The sequence below is a fragment of the Merops nubicus genome, unplaced genomic scaffold (genome assembly GCF_000691845.1).
Source record: "Merops nubicus isolate BGI_N331 unplaced genomic scaffold, ASM69184v1 scaffold2202, whole genome shotgun sequence".
Taxonomy (NCBI): Eukaryota; Metazoa; Chordata; class Aves; order Coraciiformes; family Meropidae; genus Merops; species Merops nubicus.
Genome location: NW_008594077.1, coordinates 1 through 21,376, shown reverse-complemented (window position 1 = coordinate 21,376; position 21,376 = coordinate 1). Strand labels below are relative to the sequence as shown.

Sequence of the window (21,376 nt, the reverse complement as noted above, 5' to 3'; positions counted from 1 at the left end):
CTACATGTTGACCGGGAAAGGGGTTTTTTTTTTTGTTTTTTTTTTTTTTTTTTTTTTTTTTTTTGTAACTAAAACTGTTTTAGGAAAAGGTCTACAACTGGATGTTCTCAGCAGATAATGAATTTGTCCCTCACTTGAATGAGGTGTATCATCTGCTTTTCAGGCTGTTTCTTCCTGCACAGTACTACATTTTGTGATTTTAAAAGGACATAAATTGTTTCTCAATGAAGAAATTACTGCCTCTACAATAACCCAGCTACTGTGTTCATGTCTGTACAATTAATCAGTTAGTTATGAATGAATAAATATCTTTTTACCTGCAGCATTAAGACAACTGTCTTTACCACGTTCCATTGAGATTTTCTGCCATCCACTATCACAGTAAATCCTCTAGCTTTACACTTCTCACTAAAAGAAGAAAAACACTTAGAAAAAAATAAAATTCATCAACAAGTGTTATAACACAATGACTTTGGATTTCGAGTCTATACAACTACATGGGGATTTTATTTACAAAAATACTCTTATAAACTTTAAGTTCACTCATTTAGAAATAGCTCAATTTTAATACTCAAGCATATTGATAGATGATCCAATTACAACTTTTCAGTAGCACTGAAGTGTATTTCATACTACAGGCCTGTATTTAAACATTAGCAACTCTGAAAAGGTTTCAAAACCATAATCAAAATCATAAACTTCACAAAATCCTCAGAAATAAGATGTTGATTTACAGTTTCATAAGGAGACAAAGGGATGCCAGTTTTCACAATTCACTTGTGAATTGGCACAGATCTGAGGATACAGCTACATATCACTTGATGCATGTCCAAGCAGGAAACCATCTAACCATGCTTTTGTTTTCTGAACAAATGAAATAGAAATTGTAGTGCACAAAAAAGCTCTACAAGGACAAAGCTTTGCATATGGATCTACAAGAAAGAACATTATAGACTGACATAATCTCTTTTTCTTCTAATGAAGTTTGAGCCTGTGTATAATACAAAAAAAAAAAAAAAAAAAAAAACCACACACACCCACTGCTGAAAACTGTTAGCTGCAAAAACAAAAAATCAAAAGTGCTTCTGCGCAAGTACCAAGTGATAGAGAATAGTGAAAACTTTCCTCACACTGTGCATTTCAACAAAAACCTCTCCAGCTTATTTCAAACTGAAGCTGGCAACAAGGTGCTTACAACAGCTGGATAGTGTTCTATGCTGGCAGCAGCCTCTGGATATCACCAACAGCTGGGCAGTGTTACATTCTCACAACCAGCACAGCAGCAGCCAGAATAGGACCGAGGAAGTTAAGCTCATAATTTTAGCATTAGTTACCACAATAGATACCATGTCTCCGGTTGAAATTTTTGTATCCAGCAAAGCTATAAGTAACTAAAAAAAGATGACATCTACATCAGGTAAGAAAAGCATTAATCTTTAGCTAATCTTTAGCATTAATCTTTTTTATTCAGAAAATAAAGCTATTTCTGTGATCTCCACAGCTTACAAAACACAAAGCAATTTGAAAGTAAGCATTATGTTTCACATTGAGAAATTTAACTGTTATTTATCTCTTGCTTAAGCTGAACTCGATCAAGTGTTGGGGGGAAGACAAATTTATCTTGGAATTTAAAAAGGAAAAATAGGGGAGGCAAAAAAAAGGCACCTTACTAGTCTATTTAGAAAAAAAATAATTACAAAGTTGACTGCCAATGCATACATGCTTTTGGTTTTAAGGAACTTCTAAGTTTACACACATGGTTTTTCTGGAAGCACTCTGAGCACTCAGGCTTTACTCATGCAGTGTTTAATCACAACGAGCTCAAAAGGCACACTAGCACTACTTTTAAGAACAAGATGAATAGAGCTACTACAGCATCTTGAGACGTGGCTTCCTTAGGCTAACTAGAATTTAGCAGTATTATCATCTGCTCTTCTCTGCTACAAAACTATTACAAAACCAAACAAGTATATTCAAAAGTGAGCTACCTTTTGAAAAGTTCGTTCAACACAAACATAAATGTTTGCACTAAAGTTAAAATTAAAGAAAAAAAAAAACAACCCACACTTGGTGATTTGAGCCACAATACAGAGAATACAACAAGCAAAGCAAACTTTAGTATGCACAGACAATAGGGTAACATCATCACTTATTTTTCCTGGATTCTGAAGAGAGAGGCCTCTTCAAAATCTGAGAATTTTAAATAGCGTCAAAGATGTAATAGTAGACTTAAACACAAGGAATAAGTTGGCCAAAGTTTTAGGAAAGCTTTATGCACACACATTCCTGCCCTATGCACCCTGAAGAAATTTTACCAAAGATACTACGAACAGTTATGCCTCTCAAATTTTGGACACAGCTTTCAGAACAGTTATAGTTGCAACTTGTGTCACACAACTGAATTAAAAGTTAAACATAGTAAGTTACATTACACACAGAACTTCGGGGGGGAAAAAAATAGCATTAATGTTTCTTGGTCAGCTATCTGGTTTGGGGACAAAATCCCTTCCCAGACCCCTCCTTTTTTCAAATACTGTTCAGCAAGTGTTTGCAAAATGAAAAAGCCAAGCTTTTAGGCCAGAAAGTCTGCATTTCCCACTAAAAAAAACAACGTGAAAACAAAAACAATGATTTTTCCATACTGCCACTATAAAAGAGAGGTCATTTTTTCCATGACTGACAAACAGAACATTAGATGTGGGAACACTGAATCTTGCTTGTACAGAGCACAAAGAGTACTTTGGTTGAATTTTCAGACAGTTATTTTTATAGTAATATATGTAAAACCATACCCTGGATGAGACACTGGAATAATTAATGCTTGCTAGAACAACAATGCCTGCATCTGTTCCACAAATACAGCCAAGTCTTTAAGTCAATGAGATGACTTGCACGGGTGACCATTTGGGATTTCCATTACTTTACAAAAGACAACAAGCTGTTTCAAAAACCTTTACACTTCCATGACAACTGTTGTGCAATACAATCATATACATATTGACGTTTTCACTTGTAAGCAACCTAAATTTTTTCTTTGCTTCTCTCATCCCAATCAGATTTTTTTTAAACAGTCTTAACTACAAAAAAATAAAAAAAGAATCATATCATTTAATTGTTTTTTGGAAATATTTAAATATTGCAAACGCAAAGTACACTAAACAGTCTGCAGTTTTTCCATTGTTTCTGTTTCAAGAAGAGAAATTTGGAGGAATACAAAAGCAAGCATTTATCTGAGAGGCTTCCTTCCTTTTAAATCAGTGGCACAAGGGAACAAAACAAAAGCTATGATAAAGATCAATCTCTAGATTTTAAGAAAAAAAAAATGGAGTTAACTAAGCTGGGACCAAGAACTGACACTGTGAGCTTGCAGGGTTCCAGGCACAGAATTTAATCAACAATGATTTTAGAGCAGTGTCCAGATGACAGGACTCTGGAGTCATCATTCAGTATTTTAAGCTGCACCTTAACTTTAAACATTTGAGTTGCTCCATAACTTAAGTAACATTTCATATGTTTTTAGGCTCAGTGCAAATTTAAGCACTACAAGCTACAAAGATTAGGTAGGTACATTGCGAAGAGAAAGAGGAAAAAGCTTTTCCACTTTGGGCAACGCCACCTTTGCAAGCTTAGGATTTTCATTAGAATGGTTCATTAATTTACCTAGTAATGTAAGTACACTTTCATTTTAAAAAAATTATCATAGATATCCCAAGAAAGGAATGAGGAAATGAACAAGACAAAAATCCACAAAGCCATATACACAGAATAAAAGGAAATATACAAGTCTTAGCAGATATCCCTTAATTTATTAGGATGTACGTTTCTAACTCAGGCGGTATCACATTTTAAACAAACATTTATGTAGTTCATTTGATACTGAAAGGCAAATAGAAAGAAAAAGTAATAAAAAGATCCCTTCCACCACTGAAAAAGAAGGCAGCCCTGAACAGAATGCCTTTGAAATCACCTTGGGATACTTAGAAGGTAGTCTAGTGTGACACTCAGCTCATCCATACTCGTCTGTTCAAGGCATAATGGAATTGTCAGAATGAGGCCACTTCTTCTGTCCTTCCCTCCTATTGGGGGGAGGAAAAGTCATTAGAAAGGGAATGTGACACCTTCAAGGTAAACAAAATACTTTGTACTTACACAGTCATCTCAAAATACATCATAACAGTCATCTTTAAAGTTGCTGTGAAAATCACAACTGACATTTCACCTCTCAGTTACGAGTATTCATTCACCACATTGATATTTAAGGCATCACCAAGGCTCCAGAGCATAAGCCACATTTGTAGCTGTCATAGTCTTTCATGTACTACTTGCAACATAACACAAATCAAGTTTTCCAGAAGTACTGTTTTTGCATATCTAAATTACACTCTTAAGAAGTATCTCCTAGACCTTCTACACTAGCAGCCTCCCAGAAACCTGGTAAGCTTCCAAGGTGAGCATGTGCCCAGCAGCTCCAATGGAACACTACATCTCCTAAAAATATCAAATACACAAAGGAGCATCTTGTTCCACACAGTCTGCCCATGGTACATACCCTAAATCGGTATTTCGTTCATTAAACCCTTCTGGTAGAAGCTATACAGAGTATCAGCAACAAAAATATTGAAAGACCTGGCCTTACATTTATATGTACATTATAAAATCCAGCAAAATCAAATCTTAGGTGATGTTTATGTGTTGCATTTAAGTGACGTGTTCTACAGCTGTGGTTTAGGTCATTTTTGACTACACAGACTCTCAAGAAAGTCTCTGAAATTGTACATTTAAAAAAAAAAAAAAAAGAAAAGAAACAATGACTTTTTAAAAGAAAACTGAAACTTTCTCTTCTGGTCTTTCTGCTAAAAGATTGACTTTTAAGTCACACAGCTATGAACCAGTAACCAAAATGGATTTGGACTAGGTTTTTATAGCTTAAATTGGAACTGAAACCCAATGCACTGAATAAAAAATGATCACATGAAAAATAAATACAGACATAGCTCCCCGAAAGGGTCAACGAGCAAGTGCTGTAGAGTGAAAGAAATCACGTGTGCAGCTGACTCCATTATCACATCTCCAGGCACAGGGGCATCGCTAGTGAGCTTCTGAAGGCAGAAGACATGGAGACCAAAACATTTGCCCTTAAAAGGCTCTTAACTCATCTGAGGATGAAGTAAAAGGGGCAAAGATAGCTGTGATGCATCCTTCCACTTAATTTGGAGCAATACAGCTAGTTCATGTATTCACCATTTTAAGCAAACCACTTTATCCATTTTTTTCCCCTCTCTGCCCTTGAATCTTTTAACATCCATAGCCAGCAAGAACAGGGATATTCATTTCAAAGCCCAGGCGAGTACCTTGCTGGGTTTCTTGATGGAAGGAGCCGCGTGTGACCTATGAGAAGCGAGGAGGGGAATTTGCAGATGAAGTGAAGAAAATTAATGAATCCAAATATCTACCAGAAGGATGTAGTGTTTGAGTTCATAGCTTATTAAACAACAACTTCAGCCACCTTAAAGTTCAGGAGTGTTTTTTTTAAATCTTTGAGTGTTTGGTTTTGTTTTTTTTTTTTCAAAGTAAGTTTTTCACAGTCTGGAGTAGCTGAAAGCCTTTTTTATTTTATTCAATATTATTTTTTAGAATAAATTTTAATTTATTAGCTATTATATTAAAAACACCAAAACATATAAGTACCTGTAGGAGGCTGTGACTAAATAGTTTTCTACATATTTTGGAACAATTGTACAAAAATAATGTGAACTTTGGCATTATTTGGGGTAAAAAAGAAGCATGGTAAAACCCCATAACTTGAGAAAGAATACATTTATTCTCTAATTAAGTTTGTTATTTGCATGGTTAAAGCCATGAAAACATGCTTTGGTTTTATAAAATTACTTAATATTGGCAGAACTGAAGTTCTAGCTAAGCACTCAGAACAGCTTTTTACAGAATAGTACCAGCTGCTCAGAAATAAGACAAAGCACAGCACAGTAATGCTTGCAGATGCATAAACATTGACATAATTTGATAAGAATGTCCCCTATCCATTAGAGATACAGGTAAGACAATGAAAAAACACTGTTTGTTTACACAGCATATGTTGGCCTTTTAATTGCAGTAGGTTTTCTTCCTTTGTTTCCAAAGCTGTGCAAACTCTTCAGAGGGTACTAAAGATCTACTAATACACACATACTTTCTACATCTTCATAAAGGACCTACTGCTTTAAACTGGTCCATTGCAATAGTTGTGTTCCCTGTTCCTCTCTCTTTTTTGGGGGAGAATTGTTGCTGAAAAACAGAAATTAACTTTTTATTAACTATATTTCTAAACAGGAGAAGAGTGGTGCTATGTGAGAAAGTACAAATGGATAGATCTTTTTCACAAAAACTAAGAGGGAGTCACAGTTTAAAGCAACAGTTATTTAAAGACTGTCCACACTTCTCTGTTTCTGAAAGGCAGAAAGCCTGAAAACTGGAGTGGGTAAGCATGAAAAAAAAAAGGGAGAATGCCTCCATGCTTTAAAAACTGGCATTTGTACTCATCTGTACAATTGGGAGTGAAAAAAAAATAATTTCTCTCCACTTACTACACCCCCTAGTGGCGTGCACATTAAATCCAACAAATAAGAGGAAAATAGTCTGTGGATGTAAAGTAGTACTTCAGCAGATGTACTGATTCAATGGTAGCTTGTTGGGTACCATTTCTCAACAAGAATAAAACATTAAAATGTATAAAGAAGCCTTTCCTTAAGTGTTCAGGTATTGTTTGGTCATTCCTTATTCATAAGGAAACCCTCAAAAAGGGAGTGTACAGTTTTTAGGAAAATATATATTTATAAATATGCTTTATTTAGAAAATAAAGTAGTTGAAACAAAAATTTGCAACAGCCCATTAAAAAATGGATTATACACTGTACAATGGAGCAAGTATAGAAAAATTACTTGAGCATGGAAACACTGTCAGAAATATTAATAAAAATTACAAGACACAGACTGGACAGAATTTGGTGATCAAACTGAGTGAGGCTACAATGAAAAAAAGAACACAAGAGGTTACTTCTACCGCGCAGAGTAGAAGGAGCGTCTTGAACCAGGTTCCAAGGTCCAAAACTCTATGGCAGCAGCTCAGGACTCTACTGGATGATATATTTGTAAGAACTGTATCTAATGCTCCCTTCTCCTCCCTTTCCCATGAACTCATGAGTGGAGCATTTCCCCCACGGCTGACAAAGGAAGGGTTTGCAGAGAAACATGTTTTTTTCTTGCATTTGTAGCAAGTTAGTCTCACCATAGCCAACTGAGAACTGGAAGGGACTTGTTCTGTTCAAAGTTACTTCTGGATTCATGAGACAGACAAACATCAGCCCCCACAAAAGTCAACTATTAATAATAGTTCACATTTCATTTACACAGACTTTAAAGTCTCCAGTGTTAACACCGGTTCGCAACACCACTCACATAAGATACCAGCCACACAAATTCTCACCTTTCTAGACATTTGCTGAACTGACTGAAAAAGAAAAACCACAAATCAAACTCAAAAGCTATAATCTCTTGATACGTTACAAAAAGACTGCAATAATTATCTGAATTATCCAGATTCCTGACAAGTCATCTTGTGTAACAACAGACAGGTTTTTCCTCCAGCTTGTGAACACTTACTAGACAAGACTCAAACATCTGTATTCTGCCTGCACTGTGATTTTTTTGTGTAGCTTCCTTGCACTGAAGTATATACAGGTCTGGTAGATACTCTGTCAACCTCCCATAACTTCTACCTTGCTCTCTTTGTGCTGTTTTCCTCAGTGAAGAATGATGGCCAGTCATTTACATAAAAAATAACTGGTGTATCTTTATCCATCTAAGAATCATTTTAACTCCAACCTGTATTTTTAAAGGAAATACTGAAGAAAAAAAAAAAAAAAACAAAAACTGAATGGGACTTTAAAGGAATATATTACGTAAAGATACAAGTTAGAAAGTGATGACTTTCATGGATGTAGTCTAGCATTTCCCAATACCAGCACACTAAATAATAAGAATTATTTAACTGAACAGGAAAGTAAGTTATTCTTTGATCTTGTATTATTTATAATTCCTGTCTAGAAATTAAAGATGGTATAAATAATTACCACTACATTCAGAATACAATGTTATTGAAATAAACCAAATCACATTGTGATTTTAGGCATGGTAAACAACTCGTTATCTTACCAAAAAAGCACTACACTCTGACTATCTGAATCTTTAGGCTTAGAATTAAACCTGAAAAACAGAATCAGGGGAAGCTGATGTATGTTGCAACTCAGAAGTGGTATAATTTATAAACTGAAAACATGTTTAAGTTAAGGAAAGCAACAAAAACATCAGAAAAAAAAAAAAAATCTAATTCACTTTCCATCAAAGTGGTGGTTCACTTTTTTTGCCGAGTTGGTAGGTTGCCTTTTTTTCTCTGCTATTTGTAATGATCTACCAAAATGGAAACTATACAGCCATGAATTCAAAGTCTGGTGAGACACTGCTCTATTATAAACCACTCTAGTCTGCTTCCAGAAAAAAGAAGGCAGGGCTAATATTATTTGTACCATTTTAAATTAAAAATGTTATGAGACTTCAACATATAAACCCTGGAGAACGTATTCCTAAAATATTATTTTTTCTGATTATTTGTTTTTATATCATTAATATCTTTTCATATATGAAATAAAATAGCTTTAAAGAGACATGATGAACTGAATTCTGTCAGGTTCCCTATGCTGAAGAACACTTAAAAGAATTACTACATGAACCTTTACCGTTCATTAAACCTTCCATTTATACCACACAATGATCAAACCTACTTAGAAATATGTAGGCTCAGAAAGGCTCCCAGCATTTAAGCTGCCACTCAAATTACTTTGCACTAAGAACATCTACATTTTGAAATGGATCAGGCAACCTTTAAAAGTAAATTGAAAATGCACTCTAGTTAATGAGAACTTCCCCTTGTGGCATAGTACTGAACAACCAGCAATGCAATATGCATCTGCTATTAATACAAAAAAAAAAACCTGCTCACTCTCCTAGGCTTTAAGGTAAGTTGAGTTTTGGAGATTTGTTTATTTTTAAACAGGAATTGTTTGATTTGCAATTGCTAGGGGCAGTAGGCAAGTTCAAAGCAAAACAAATTCTATTAACAAAAGGAACAGGTTCCACTTCTCAAATGACTGGAGCAGGCTAAAGTAGACTAGCTAAAATAAACTACATTTGTGGTAATACTTATCAATTTATGAAGCTGAGAAGTGTTCTGCAAGTTATCTACCTACCTCAGAGTAGGCAATGAAACACCAAGAACTAACAACAGCCATCTGTAACATCAGTGAAATCAGCAAGAGAATGTCATGCATCATTTTAAATATTACCTTCTGCTTCATCTACTCCTCGTGCTAGAGAAAAGTTACCTTCAGCCAAAGATTCAAGAAGTTCTAATAAATATAATAGCAATTCCAGCCTTGCCTGAATTAAATACTCGGCAATAATCAGAATGCTGCAACGCATGGCTAACTCTGCTTCCTTCCACTTCTATGTTGGAGAAAAGACGAGTGAAAAGGAAGGAAAAACTTTCCAAAGAAAATCCTGAAAATATTTCCTCTGTATTTCTAAAACCATGTTAAAAAAAAAACCAGAATGGATTATTCTTGGATGTCTGCTAAATCATCTTTCATTTATATACGGACTGAAACTTCATGACATCAACATTGTGGGTTGAGCTACAGGCTACAGCAAAAACAAGTGCTAAATGCCAACAGCAATACCTCAGCTACTAGATAAACAATTTCAGAGATCCTTTTGAAATACAATAAAGCACTAACCAACAATACATTTCTGTTAAATATATCCAGCAAATACAAGTAACCAACCTAAAAATTCCATCCATATCATGCAAGTAGGAACCAATTTAGGAAAACAGAAATTATACCTGAAAGAAAAGCCAATTTTTTCTTCAGAATGGGTAGTATTACTGAAGCTTCCATTCTAGTTCAGGTAATTTTCACAGCTCTGAAACACAAGAGGTTAAATTTGTCAAGCATGGGAAATCAGTTACAACATTTCACTAGAAAGAGCACTGACTTAAACACGGTTGTGCTTTTCTGAAGGAAGCACAGAACACTGCAACCAAAATCCAAAGCCTTGTAAAAACGGAAAAAAAAAAAAATCACATGCATTTTCCAATATAAGATTTCTTCCTCATCATCACTACAAAAAATTTTAAAATTTAAAAACAAAAAATCAAAGCAGTATCTCAACCAAGGACACTGAGGTAAAAGTCCTATTTCCCAAATCCATTAAACCACAATTAATTTACAGGTAGATCATCTGTTTGCTTGGTCATTCAGACATAATACAGTGTAAATAAAATTACACTTTTGCACAGTCTGTCTCATATTACTAGGAATATAACAACTATTTAAATACATTATGCTGCTTTTATGTCAGGACACTGCCATTACCCTGCCATTGGTAGGCCTTCAATTGAAGAAAAACACCCAACAGTCAGATAAGTATATCTAACACGTATCTGGAAATGTTTCTGCTCCTTTTGTCTCCAAATCCCTTCTTATCCTCTTCCATTTCATTTATCTCATTTTCATTGCACTATGAACTGCAACACACTCTGAGTAAGTGTCTGCATTTCACTGACAAATAAACACAATGCTTGAACTGCAGCCTCCTCTGCCAGCATCTGGCAGTAAGTCTGTCTCAGTTCATACTTACACAAATCAATTCACATAACAAAATAACCCTAATTCTGCACAGAAACACAAAGCTCAAGTTATGCGCCAGTATCTAGTCAGAATAAAAAGCAGGTCAAACAGGTTTTTTTTTTTAATTCCAGGCACAGGGTTACTGCAACCTGGAGTTCTCCATCTAGATACTTCACAACTCACTCACACTAATAGAACTGTTTTATTCCTGGTAGGAAGTTAATTGAATCAACACTATACATGATCTAGGAGAAAGAACACCAGAAAACACCAAACAGAGATCATGAAGTAAAACAGAATAGTTATTCCTTTTGTTGCTATAACCACGAGCTTCATTACTAACAAAAAAGCAGACTGATTATTTTTATTATGGAACAAACAACATTCCAGTAACTTTTTACTGTCCCTCCCTGTTCCAATGCACAATGCTTCACAATGTTCATTCCTTTCCCTTTTACTAAAGTGTCCACATTCAAGTGTCATTTTTGTCAGTTTTATAAAATACACATTTCTCATACAACAGAACCAAAGTTCGGTTCTTTCAGGAAGCTGAGTCCCAGGACAGCTTGCACCTTAAACAGTTACTCAAATAAGCGCCTTATTAAAGCTTCCTGTAGGCTTCAGACAAAAAGTTTTAGGCTATTTGTTGTACAGAATACAAAACAAGTATGACTTGTGCAGTTCATTTTTGCCTCTCAGACACCACGCTCCAGCCACCCTGTGTAAGCTATTTAACTCTGTAAATCTGTAAGTTTTTGGGTTTTTTTTCTTAAGATGTGGAACACATATCTGGTAATGATTTTTTCCCTCTCCTCCCCAAGCTGTATTTCAACATTATTACAAATGTCACTTTATTATAAACAATGAAGAAAGCCTAAACCTACACATACACTTAATTACCTTCCTACTTTCACATATGAATGGAAGTTTTCATTAATTTACTGACTTTAGGTAGCATGTTACTTTACTATTGTGAAAAGAACAATTTATGTAATATGAAAGCACTGCTTGGCTTCCTGCCACAGCAATGGCACTGTCCATGGAGCAAAATAGTTCTTTTGTTCAGTATTTCCTGTAACCAAAGGAAGCATTCTGTCCATTCAGAGCAAAGGGAGGTGAGGCAGAACAATTAGAACAATTGCTGATAATTTCAAACACCTAGCCTTTGGGAGAGCTTTCCTCTGGGAGACCTTTCATGTGTTCCATCTAGAAGAAAACTCTCACCAAAACAGGTTATCAGAAAAAAAAAAAAACCTTCATGTTTAAAAATAAGGTTTAACATACTTTTCTCCATCTTTAAGACCCCAGAGAATCTCAGGATGAATTAAACTAAATGTCTTCAATATTGGAAAGTGAAACTATTTCAAGAGAATGGGCGCCTAGTTTCCACTGGGAGCTATTTTTGAAAGGCATGCTGGTAAAAAGCAGGTAAGTATATTTAGACCCACAAATAAAAGGTAAACTCTTTTTAACTGATTTAGAAGAAAACAAAGTGACAGGTGCCTGAACTGGCCATGAAGCTCTCAATTGAGAATAATAAGGTGCTGCTCAATGCTGTCTCACTGTTTAGATAAAAGAAAATGATCCAGTGTCTATTCATCAATAAAAAAGGCATTTGGACTCATTAAATAGAAAAAAGGTACAGAAGAAAAGCTAAAGCACTGAAGAGAACAAATTCCACTTGAGTAACAGGAAATAATTCAAGAAGCTGCATTTTATCATTTACAAAACAAAGGACTTAAAGTCTATATTCTCAAAGTTTACAGATACAAAACAAGTTAAAGAGGTTAAATCCATATGCTGGATTTCTGAAAATCTAAAGTGCTGCATGCCCACCTGCAATCTACTTTGCCAAGTAAAATACCATACACCAAATGATAAAACTTGTGCAAACAGGAAACGTTAAATAAAAGAACTACATTGAAAAATCTCACTGAAATTGTTCAGAATAACCTGACCTTTCAGGTTTTTAAATCAATGCAGCAACCATAATCTCCAACAATGCATTCATTCTTTTGAAGATTTCCACAGAAAAGTGGTAAGACTAAGTCCACATAATATTTGTATTTAAAACCTAAATATTTGAAAAGTTTTCCAATGAAATAGAAAACTCTTCCAAACCACTACCAAGCAGAAACTAAAGCTACTTGTAGACAAAACTCTTAAAAACAAGCTTAAATGAAACAGGTATACATTAAAGGGAGGATGAGAAGACAGTAAGCAAATAGTAAAAAAAACCAAAATAATAAATTACAGCACCAATAAAAACATAAACAGTATTTCAAGCTGCAGTCCAATGTGAAATCAAATCACGACTTGGTGGGCTGCATCCCCTATCATTTCTAGGCTCTGGAAGACGGTATATTACATGGCTTTACTCAACAGCTTAAAATTCTAGAAATTCTTTCAAGAAAACCCAAAAAGCCACAAAACTCACACACAGTAAGAACTATAGGTAATTCATAACAAAAGTGCATAATTTCTGATGAAGAATACCACCTGCATTTTCTGCTACACATCTTCAGTCTCATCCAATTGAAAAAAAAAAAAAAAAAATGTGAAGGAACTAATGTTCAGATACTGTTAAAAAGCCTTTTAAAAGTCTGTTAAAGAGAGAGACCAGAGGAAGAAGTTGACAGACTCGCATTGACTAGATGACTGGAAGTAAGAAGCCCTGAAGGTGTTAGAGAAGCTGCCCCGCAAGCAACAGGTGTTCTCTTTCTAAGCAGCCCACTGGGAATCACTGGCCAAAAACGTTAATGATCAAAATAAATTCAGGCTCAAGGAGAGTTAATATAAACATATTTAGTCAAATTTATTGGATCTGAAACATTTAATATACTCAGTACATGGTAAAAGGTCTTTAAATGACTTAGTCCGTTCACAAGCATCACTGCAAGTTTCAGTGAATGAGCCCTTTCTTCACTCCCTCCATCCTGTACCAAGAAAGAGAGCACAGCTGATCTGCTAAGCGCAAGACTCAAAGTTGGGGGGGAAAAAAAAAAAAAAAAAAAATCTGATTTTTACTCCTTGTTCTGCTATGAAATATACATATGGCTTTCAGCAAGTCATTTATCCACTTTAGTCTTCATTCAGTCCCTCCATCTAATTCTCCTTTCACAAGAGTATTGTGATGTTTAATTCATTGATGTTTTTGAAAACTTGACAGAGAAGGAACTCCACAGATCTGCCTATAAATAACCAAGCAGCAGATGGGCAGCCACATTCAAAACTGTGGCAGCTTGCAAGTCCAAGCCCAAACAATAGCACAAATAACAACAGACCTTCTGAAATACTGAAATAAAAAAAAAAAAATTAAAGCCTCAACTATATAGGATGAAAGCCTTTTTTAATTTCAAGATCAGCTTCTGAACTGCAGGCCTTTCAAATTAGCAGCCTTGTTCCCTGAAGCCAGCGTGCAAGTTTTTTTCAGATGCTACCTTCAAACCACAAAGCATTACTCCACACTGTCCCTGGATCAGCCTAAAGAAATTCATCTGTCCCACAAAGAAATAAATTCCATGTGCAAAAGAGGAAGAAAGACTGATATCGCATTATCTATATAGATTATTATTTCAATTTTGTTTAAACCTACGTAAAAGGATGTAATTTCTCTCATAGCTAAGTGGCACAAAGACAGAGATAACACTAAGGAAGGTGTCTCCAGGGCTGATAACCCAGGGTCATTTGAGAAGTATATCAAACCTACCTAAGAAGTAGAAAAAAAAAAAGCTGTAAGCATTCATTAGTTAATGCTACCTTCAGCTGAAGAGCACATGGAAATGGGTTACTCCGTTTCAAAGTAACAACAGAACCTGAGACATGAACACCACCTTAGGCACTCAAATGCACTGCTTGGTTTTTACTCTTTAACACACTATGAGCAGTGCTAATAAGTTTTTAACATTAGAGCCCTTTAATACCTCAGGAGAAAAGATAACAGCACATATGTAGGGAAGATCAACAAGTTTCTTCCTTTTTCAACTTTTTTGTCTTTTTATTTTCTTTTGTTTTCTTCTTGACTATCTGTAAAAGCTATCCATAAGACGGGCATACTGAAGTTTTGTATTAGGCCTGATTTTCCAGTTGTACACAAAAAATATTCCTGAAATTCCATAATTCATAGTAAAAGATTAAAAAAAACCCTGTAGACTCAGTACATTTCATCAGTATGTAAGCTTGTTTAATTTTAAAGTAAAATGCAACTATAAAAAGTCAGTTCCTTTACACATAAACAGTCAGTACTGTAATGCAGCAACTTGTGAATGCAGCTGAATGGACAGACTGCAAATGTGCTCTATTTTTGGTTAAACCTAGGGTTAATGGTTGGCTAGGCCATGATCCAAAACCACCTTGTCACAGCTATATCAAATTTAAGCTTGGAAAAACTCCATTTCTGCTGCCCTATTTTCACCTGGAGGTTCAAGACTTACCTTGTCTGCTTTGTCTTCTAACTATAGATTTAGAAGAGCTCTCCATTAACTACTTCCTCTATTTAATCCACCTTCCATATTCATTTCCCACCCCTTTTCACCCCCTCAACGTTCTGTGAAAAGTGAAAAAAGAGGAGTGGCAAAAAGAAGCAATGAGCAATATAGTGAACCAGCAAACAAAGAAAAACTGAATAAGAGGGGTTATGCCATCGAAGAAGAAAAAAGGCATTGTGCTCTTAAGTTTTAACTTTGATCTCAGTCAGAGTTTTCAGTCATTTCTGAAATTATCTCAGTCATTTCACAGAATGGCAGAGCTCTTCCTCAGATTTAGAGCAAGTGTCAGAGGGGGAAAAAAAAGAAGGAAGAATACTGAGCACAGAAACAATATAACCAAAGATGGACAGTAACACCTGCATGTACAGCTGTGCAACACAATAGCAACACCTCAATCTTCTCATACAAGGGCACTCTCTCAAAGAATAGACTTCTTTGGATTCTGAGGTCATGTCCACAGACAGCAGTCTTGCTCCAACCCAAGGGAACACATGCAGATGTATATCATGTGTTATAGCATCATTACAAACAAAAGAGCTTGGTAGGATTTTCTACCTTTTCCAGCCTCAGGCCAAGCCCAGCACATATGCTAGATGCTACATTACAGCAGTTTTCAGGTTTCTTTAATCTAGAACAGCAGAGAAAATAAGTCACAAGTTTTGCATGCATCTCCCTGTTTCCTTTCCTGACACATTTACAGAGACACATGCAGTGTTTAACTCCATGTAGAACCCTACAGCTTGCCCTTACAAGCTACCACAGGCAACAGAAGACTCTGATCTACCTTATGCCCTTCCCTCACAACACGCAGCCAAAATATTAGAAGTTGCAGTCATCTGGTATAGTGCCACCTTGTTTCACAGCATCAAATGACTACGGAATACACAAAATGATACAATTTGGGAGGGTGCTTCTTCTGCCACTTTTTATATAGGAATAGATCAATTGAAATACTCTGTTAAAAGTACAGCACAGATGTTTTTAATTCGTCATCACACTTCACTAAGCCTCATAAAAAAAAAAATCTCAGGTTCACCTCTTAAAATCTTACTTAGAGATCACGGGGAAATTAAACAGAAATCACACTATTTGTAAATTCTCCCACAGAAATAGTTTGAGTCACAGCTTGAAAGAAAGAAAAATAATAAATGAATGGTAAAATAAAATTGCATACTCCTCTTCTAGCTCCCTCTACCAAAAAAGAAATCAACACAAGTCAAAAAAACTTGCAAGAAAGAGCTGGGGGGATGAATTCTTTAAGGATCTGTCCAAAACTAATTTGTGATGAAAAAGATCACAACGGGCTCTTATACCTTCAGTATTTCATGTAACTAAGACAGTATGAGGAATGAGATGGGGCAATTCAGGCCTTAAGCCGCCAAGTCAAAAGATGAAGTCAAAAGACAAACAGCTGCACTGATGAGTGCAACTGCTGGCACTCCGAAGCAAATGAAAAATAACTTTCCTCTGGGGTGTAAGATTAGAACTTCTTGTTCCTTGTATAACATTTATATAAGAAAATAATCCACAACTTTTTAACAATACACATAGTTGGCATTGGTTACAACTGCGCGTGGCTCAGGCCCTCAGGAGTCACTTCTCAGCTCAGTACAGTGACACTGCAACTGAATGGAAGCAAAAAGAAATGCTCTTCTAAACCGAAAAGCAACTTCAGTGGCAGGGGGTATGAAAGGGCAAGGGAATGTTTGAGTGTAAAAGTACAGTGAGGTGTGTAGACATAAGTGTAACAGACATAAAAGCAGTCAACCTTTTTAGGTGGAGAAAATTGACCCAAAAGAAGAAAAGAACAACTGAGAGGCTAATAAAAAGGCTGTCTACAAATCTCTAAAACTTTGAGTTTGATATCTGACCAAAATGTTCCCAACTCAAGAGTAACATTTTGATCCTGAAAAAATTTCCTCTGTATTAAAAAAAAAAAATAAATAAAATTTACAGTAGTGGCTTTCCCCTGCCTCACTGCACAACACACAAGATAGACACCATGAGGATAATAAAAATCTCTTCATAAGGAATAAATAAGTCATTTCAGGACTTTGCTAACTTTAACCAAACATGAAAGTAGAGGATGTTGAAATATGCCAGATCTGGTATGTAAATAACTTGCTCGTTCACATCTTTAAGTTTCAAAATATTACAGGATTACATTAATTCATTGTTATAGAAAATAAAAATAACTACATGTGCTGCCCTTGAATTACTGTGTGCAAGAGAAAAATCTTTCCTTAACTTGCACAGATGTCTTCAGTTTTTGTATTCATGTTAAAAATTCTGAACATTTCAGCTGCAAACAACAAATTAAACTGGCCACAGCAACCACCTGCAGTAACCAGAGCAGCCCTCTCGCTCTCCTACCTCCTCAAAATAAAACATGTAACATTCCACTACCATAAATAAATGGGTCACGTGCTTCAGAAACTATACAATCAAGCTCTCTGAACTGCTACCTGGAGCATCCTGCATAGATATAACATATACTTCCCACTGATCCTGTTTTCTAGGGCCAAACTGGAATGTCACATGAAAGAATTAGCAAACACTGTGCTAGCAGAGATGAAACAGACAACTCGCACTGAGGGTCTGTTGATTAGAAAGAAACCATTGCTTTTACCCACACTACAAAGAAGATAAGCCATGGTAGTTTTCATCTGTGTACTATGTGTCCAACCTGATCTTCTCCCTCAAAAAGAGCCATTTACTTTCTCAGGTTCAGCTATACATATCATTTAGTGACCAAAACAACAAGAGGACATCAAATCCTTCTATTTTATTCTTCCAACACCTTTGGGGTTTTTTTAGCCCTACTTGGTCTGGTCAACATTTATTCTTCTAGCTATCTCTCCAGGAATATATCTCAAATTCAGCTCTGCCAACACTGCATGACTGCAGCTTGACTCTGAGTTCTCATGTGCCTACTAATCCGTCTCCCTTGAGTCACTGATCCTGTGAAGACCTAAGTCATACCTTCATCTCCTCTTAACTACTGCATTTCCTTCTCAATGGGTTCTTTACGTCCCAGCTTCCAAACTTCAGCTTGTCCAAAATGAAGCAGCTCATCTTCTCACCTAGAAACAGGAAAACACTCCATATTGTTTTTCCACTTGCTTCCTTGTCAAGTTTAGCCTGCTGTTAACACTATCCTCACTTCAAAAACTCTCTCTCATTTAGTTCAAGAGTAAAAAACTTTGCCAGTGCATTTTTCTATTTGCTTCTGCAAGGTGCTCAAGTCTCTCATTTCTCTTCTGTGCACAAGCTTATCAACCCCATCGTAACAGCAACAATCTACCCCAATGCTTTGAAAACTTCTTTCCTTACTCTCACCCACAACACAGCTCCCTCTTGAAATCAGAGTTCACATTATCTCCAGTGTTAAACATCATCCAGAATATTCGCTAAGACTGTGTGAGACACCGTAACACAAGGTGCACTATATTATAGTATCTAAACAAGACTATGCAACATAACTTCAGTATCAGAAGCTTTGGTGACATGACAAGCATCTTTAAAAAATTTTCAAAAATCATGAGATGAAAACCCAGTCAATTAGACAGGTTAAAGAAAGCATGAGTTACAATACCCTAAATATGTCTGTGCAAAAGCAATTGCAAAGACATTGCTCTATGGAATGTATTCAGTGTTCAAGTTCCATGAGAACCAAATATACTGTACGAAAATATTAAAGATGTTACTTCTGGAAGAGATTGACTTTACTTACCATTGGTGCTGGAGAGACAGTCTGTTAGGGATACAAGTTTGAGCTCTGGATTCTGCAAATTCAAATGCAAAAAGTATTTCACCGTAATTTTAGCTGTTAATACTCAATCTAAAACTTTATTTTTCTGGAAGCTGAAAAGCAGGGTTTATTACAAAGTGACATGACAGGAGAGTCAATATGTCCATTATATATACTCAAAAATACTTGTAAGCGAGGCATTTGAGTGGAGCGGGACACCAGGAATCCCATATTTCCTCCCAAAACATATGGTAGACATCAACATTGTTTATAGTTAGCAGGCAATGCTCCTGAGGCAGCACCGGAAGCAGTGGGAAAGTAACAAGAACCAGAATCCTTGTAGCATGCTTTCAGTCAGAGCTAATCTACAGAGCCTTAGTCAAAATGGAAAATAGAACAGTGTTCGTGGTTTTTGTGAAAAGAAGGTGTCCCTACAAACTAAGTTAATCACTGTTATGAAATATAAAGAGGCAAATTATACATTTTAATTCTTAATCCTCTAATACAAATTTTGAGATAAGCATCAAACGTAAAACCTGGGCAAATGCTGTAAGAATTGCATGAAACCTTGTAATTGATCAAATTCCACTCACCAAGGAAACAAAAAAATCAAAATTAGCATGTACTGTGCTACAGGTGAAGCCAAGAGCTAAACACCTTTCATAGATTTTACAGTTATTCAGATGCAGCCATCACAGCAATCTGTCTCATAACAAGTTTGGGTTTTTTTTAATTAAAAAAAAAATTGGAAATTTTCTAGTCAGGCAAAAAAAAAATCTAGTGGTGTTAAAAGATGGAGAGAGGCAAGAGTACACATCTATAGATAGGAACAAGAATATCAACAGCAAGTGCTCAAAAAATAGCTTGAACAGAGACAAGGTGGAAATCCTGCAACAGCATTTCTTATCCTTACAAGACCCTAGGGTAGGCTTTGCCTCTTTATCAGAAACTAGCTACTGAAGCTGTTCTCTATTTCCCCAACCACTCAGAGTCACTAGGGAATAAAAGTGTTCCTCTTTATTCCTAAGGGCTCTTGACAGTTAGGTAGCATTATATTAAAGCTCACCATCAATGTATCTAGTCTCTTCCAGATTCCCCTCCCTACCACTCCTACCAGCAGCAGCTGAAATTGATGTGAACTTCACCAGATTCCTTTTTTTCCTACTGGAAATTAACAAGGCTATGTACATACCCCCTGCTTACATAAGCTTTACTGAGAAATGGAGGCTACAATTCTAAATTGGCTGTGGAATCACAAGTCCAGGAGACATCACAGCCCTCTTTTTTTCCTAAAAAATTAGGAATGAATCAATTTTCTCCCCTTTACTCTTGTTTCTAGGAAAACTGATGTTTATATATCATCTCAAGAGGAACCAAATTTTATCTGTTAGCACAGTACTTTAGGAAAAACGGCTGGCTTAGGTGATTTTACAGGATTCTTCTAGCAGCAATGATACATAGAATTGTGCAAAATTTAAAAATCCATGCTTTAAAAAAACATTGTAATTGCTCCTAATTTTAATGTTTGGGCTTCTTCCACCCAACATGGCAAAGCATGATCAGCACCTTACTAGCAAGCAGTAGGCCTCTCTGACCAAGCTTTAGTTCTATTCTGTGGTCCACTTTTCTCCTTTAATTTCTGCTTGGGGCAGACAATAGGACTAGGACTATAAAAACTCACATTCAGAAGAATGAGAACCCTGACTAGCATGGAAGTTCATCACCATCACTGTTCCTATAATGTATTCATTATCCACTGTACATATCATGAAATTGGGAACATAGGAAAAAAAGAAAAAAAACAACACAGTACTTCCTCATCACAGTGAATTTTAACGCACGAACAAAGTCAAGATCCCATCATCAGGACAATGCAGACACTGCAAAGCTAAAAATGCTGAGGACCAGTATCTCTTTTGGGATGAAGAAAGATTAAAGAACTGACAAAAGCATCTGCTAATATCTATATACATAAGCCATGCCAGTCTTGCTCATTAAAAAAAAATATAAAGCCTCAAAAAACAAAAAGTCATTCTTCACCCTTGCTTCCGTATGTATGCTCGTTCAAATTGTTTAAGGTAAAGGGTGCTGTGGAGAATCTCCCTCCTCCAACTGCCTGGCTAAAAAGCTCTGTTCAGGGCTAGCAAGGGACACTACAATTACGGGGGGAAAGGTAAAACTGATAGACAATAGACCTGCCAAAAACCAAAGAAACGGCAACCAGGGCTCTGAGCAACCACTGCTTCAGCTGTGAATCAGCTTCCCAGACAGGCAGCGCTTCCAGAAACGGAGGGGCGCCCCACGCCCGGGCAGGGACACGGCCGTGACTCGCCCCCAGCAGCCCGCCGCGCACCGGCAAAGCCCACATGGGAAGACGAGCGGACCGGCGGGCCCCCGTC

The 21,376-nt window shown here is 36.3% G+C and overlaps 1 protein-coding gene across 1 annotated transcript in view; it reads right to left on the bottom strand.

Moving 5' to 3' along the window:
- SESTD1 (SEC14 and spectrin domains 1) overlaps positions 1 to 10,007 on the bottom strand; it is a 46,961-nt gene extending 36,954 nt beyond the window's left edge. Inside the window, exons 1-3 of the mRNA XM_008935611.1 lie at positions 9,953 to 10,007; positions 3,968 to 4,076; positions 318 to 408 (exon numbers count right to left, since the gene is read on the bottom strand). Of these exons, the coding sequence (XP_008933859.1) occupies positions 318 to 408; positions 3,968 to 4,076; positions 9,953 to 10,007 (255 nt within the window). The remainder of the gene's footprint in view (positions 1 to 317; positions 409 to 3,967; positions 4,077 to 9,952) is intronic.
- Positions 10,008 to 21,376: the final 11,369 nt, after the last annotated feature.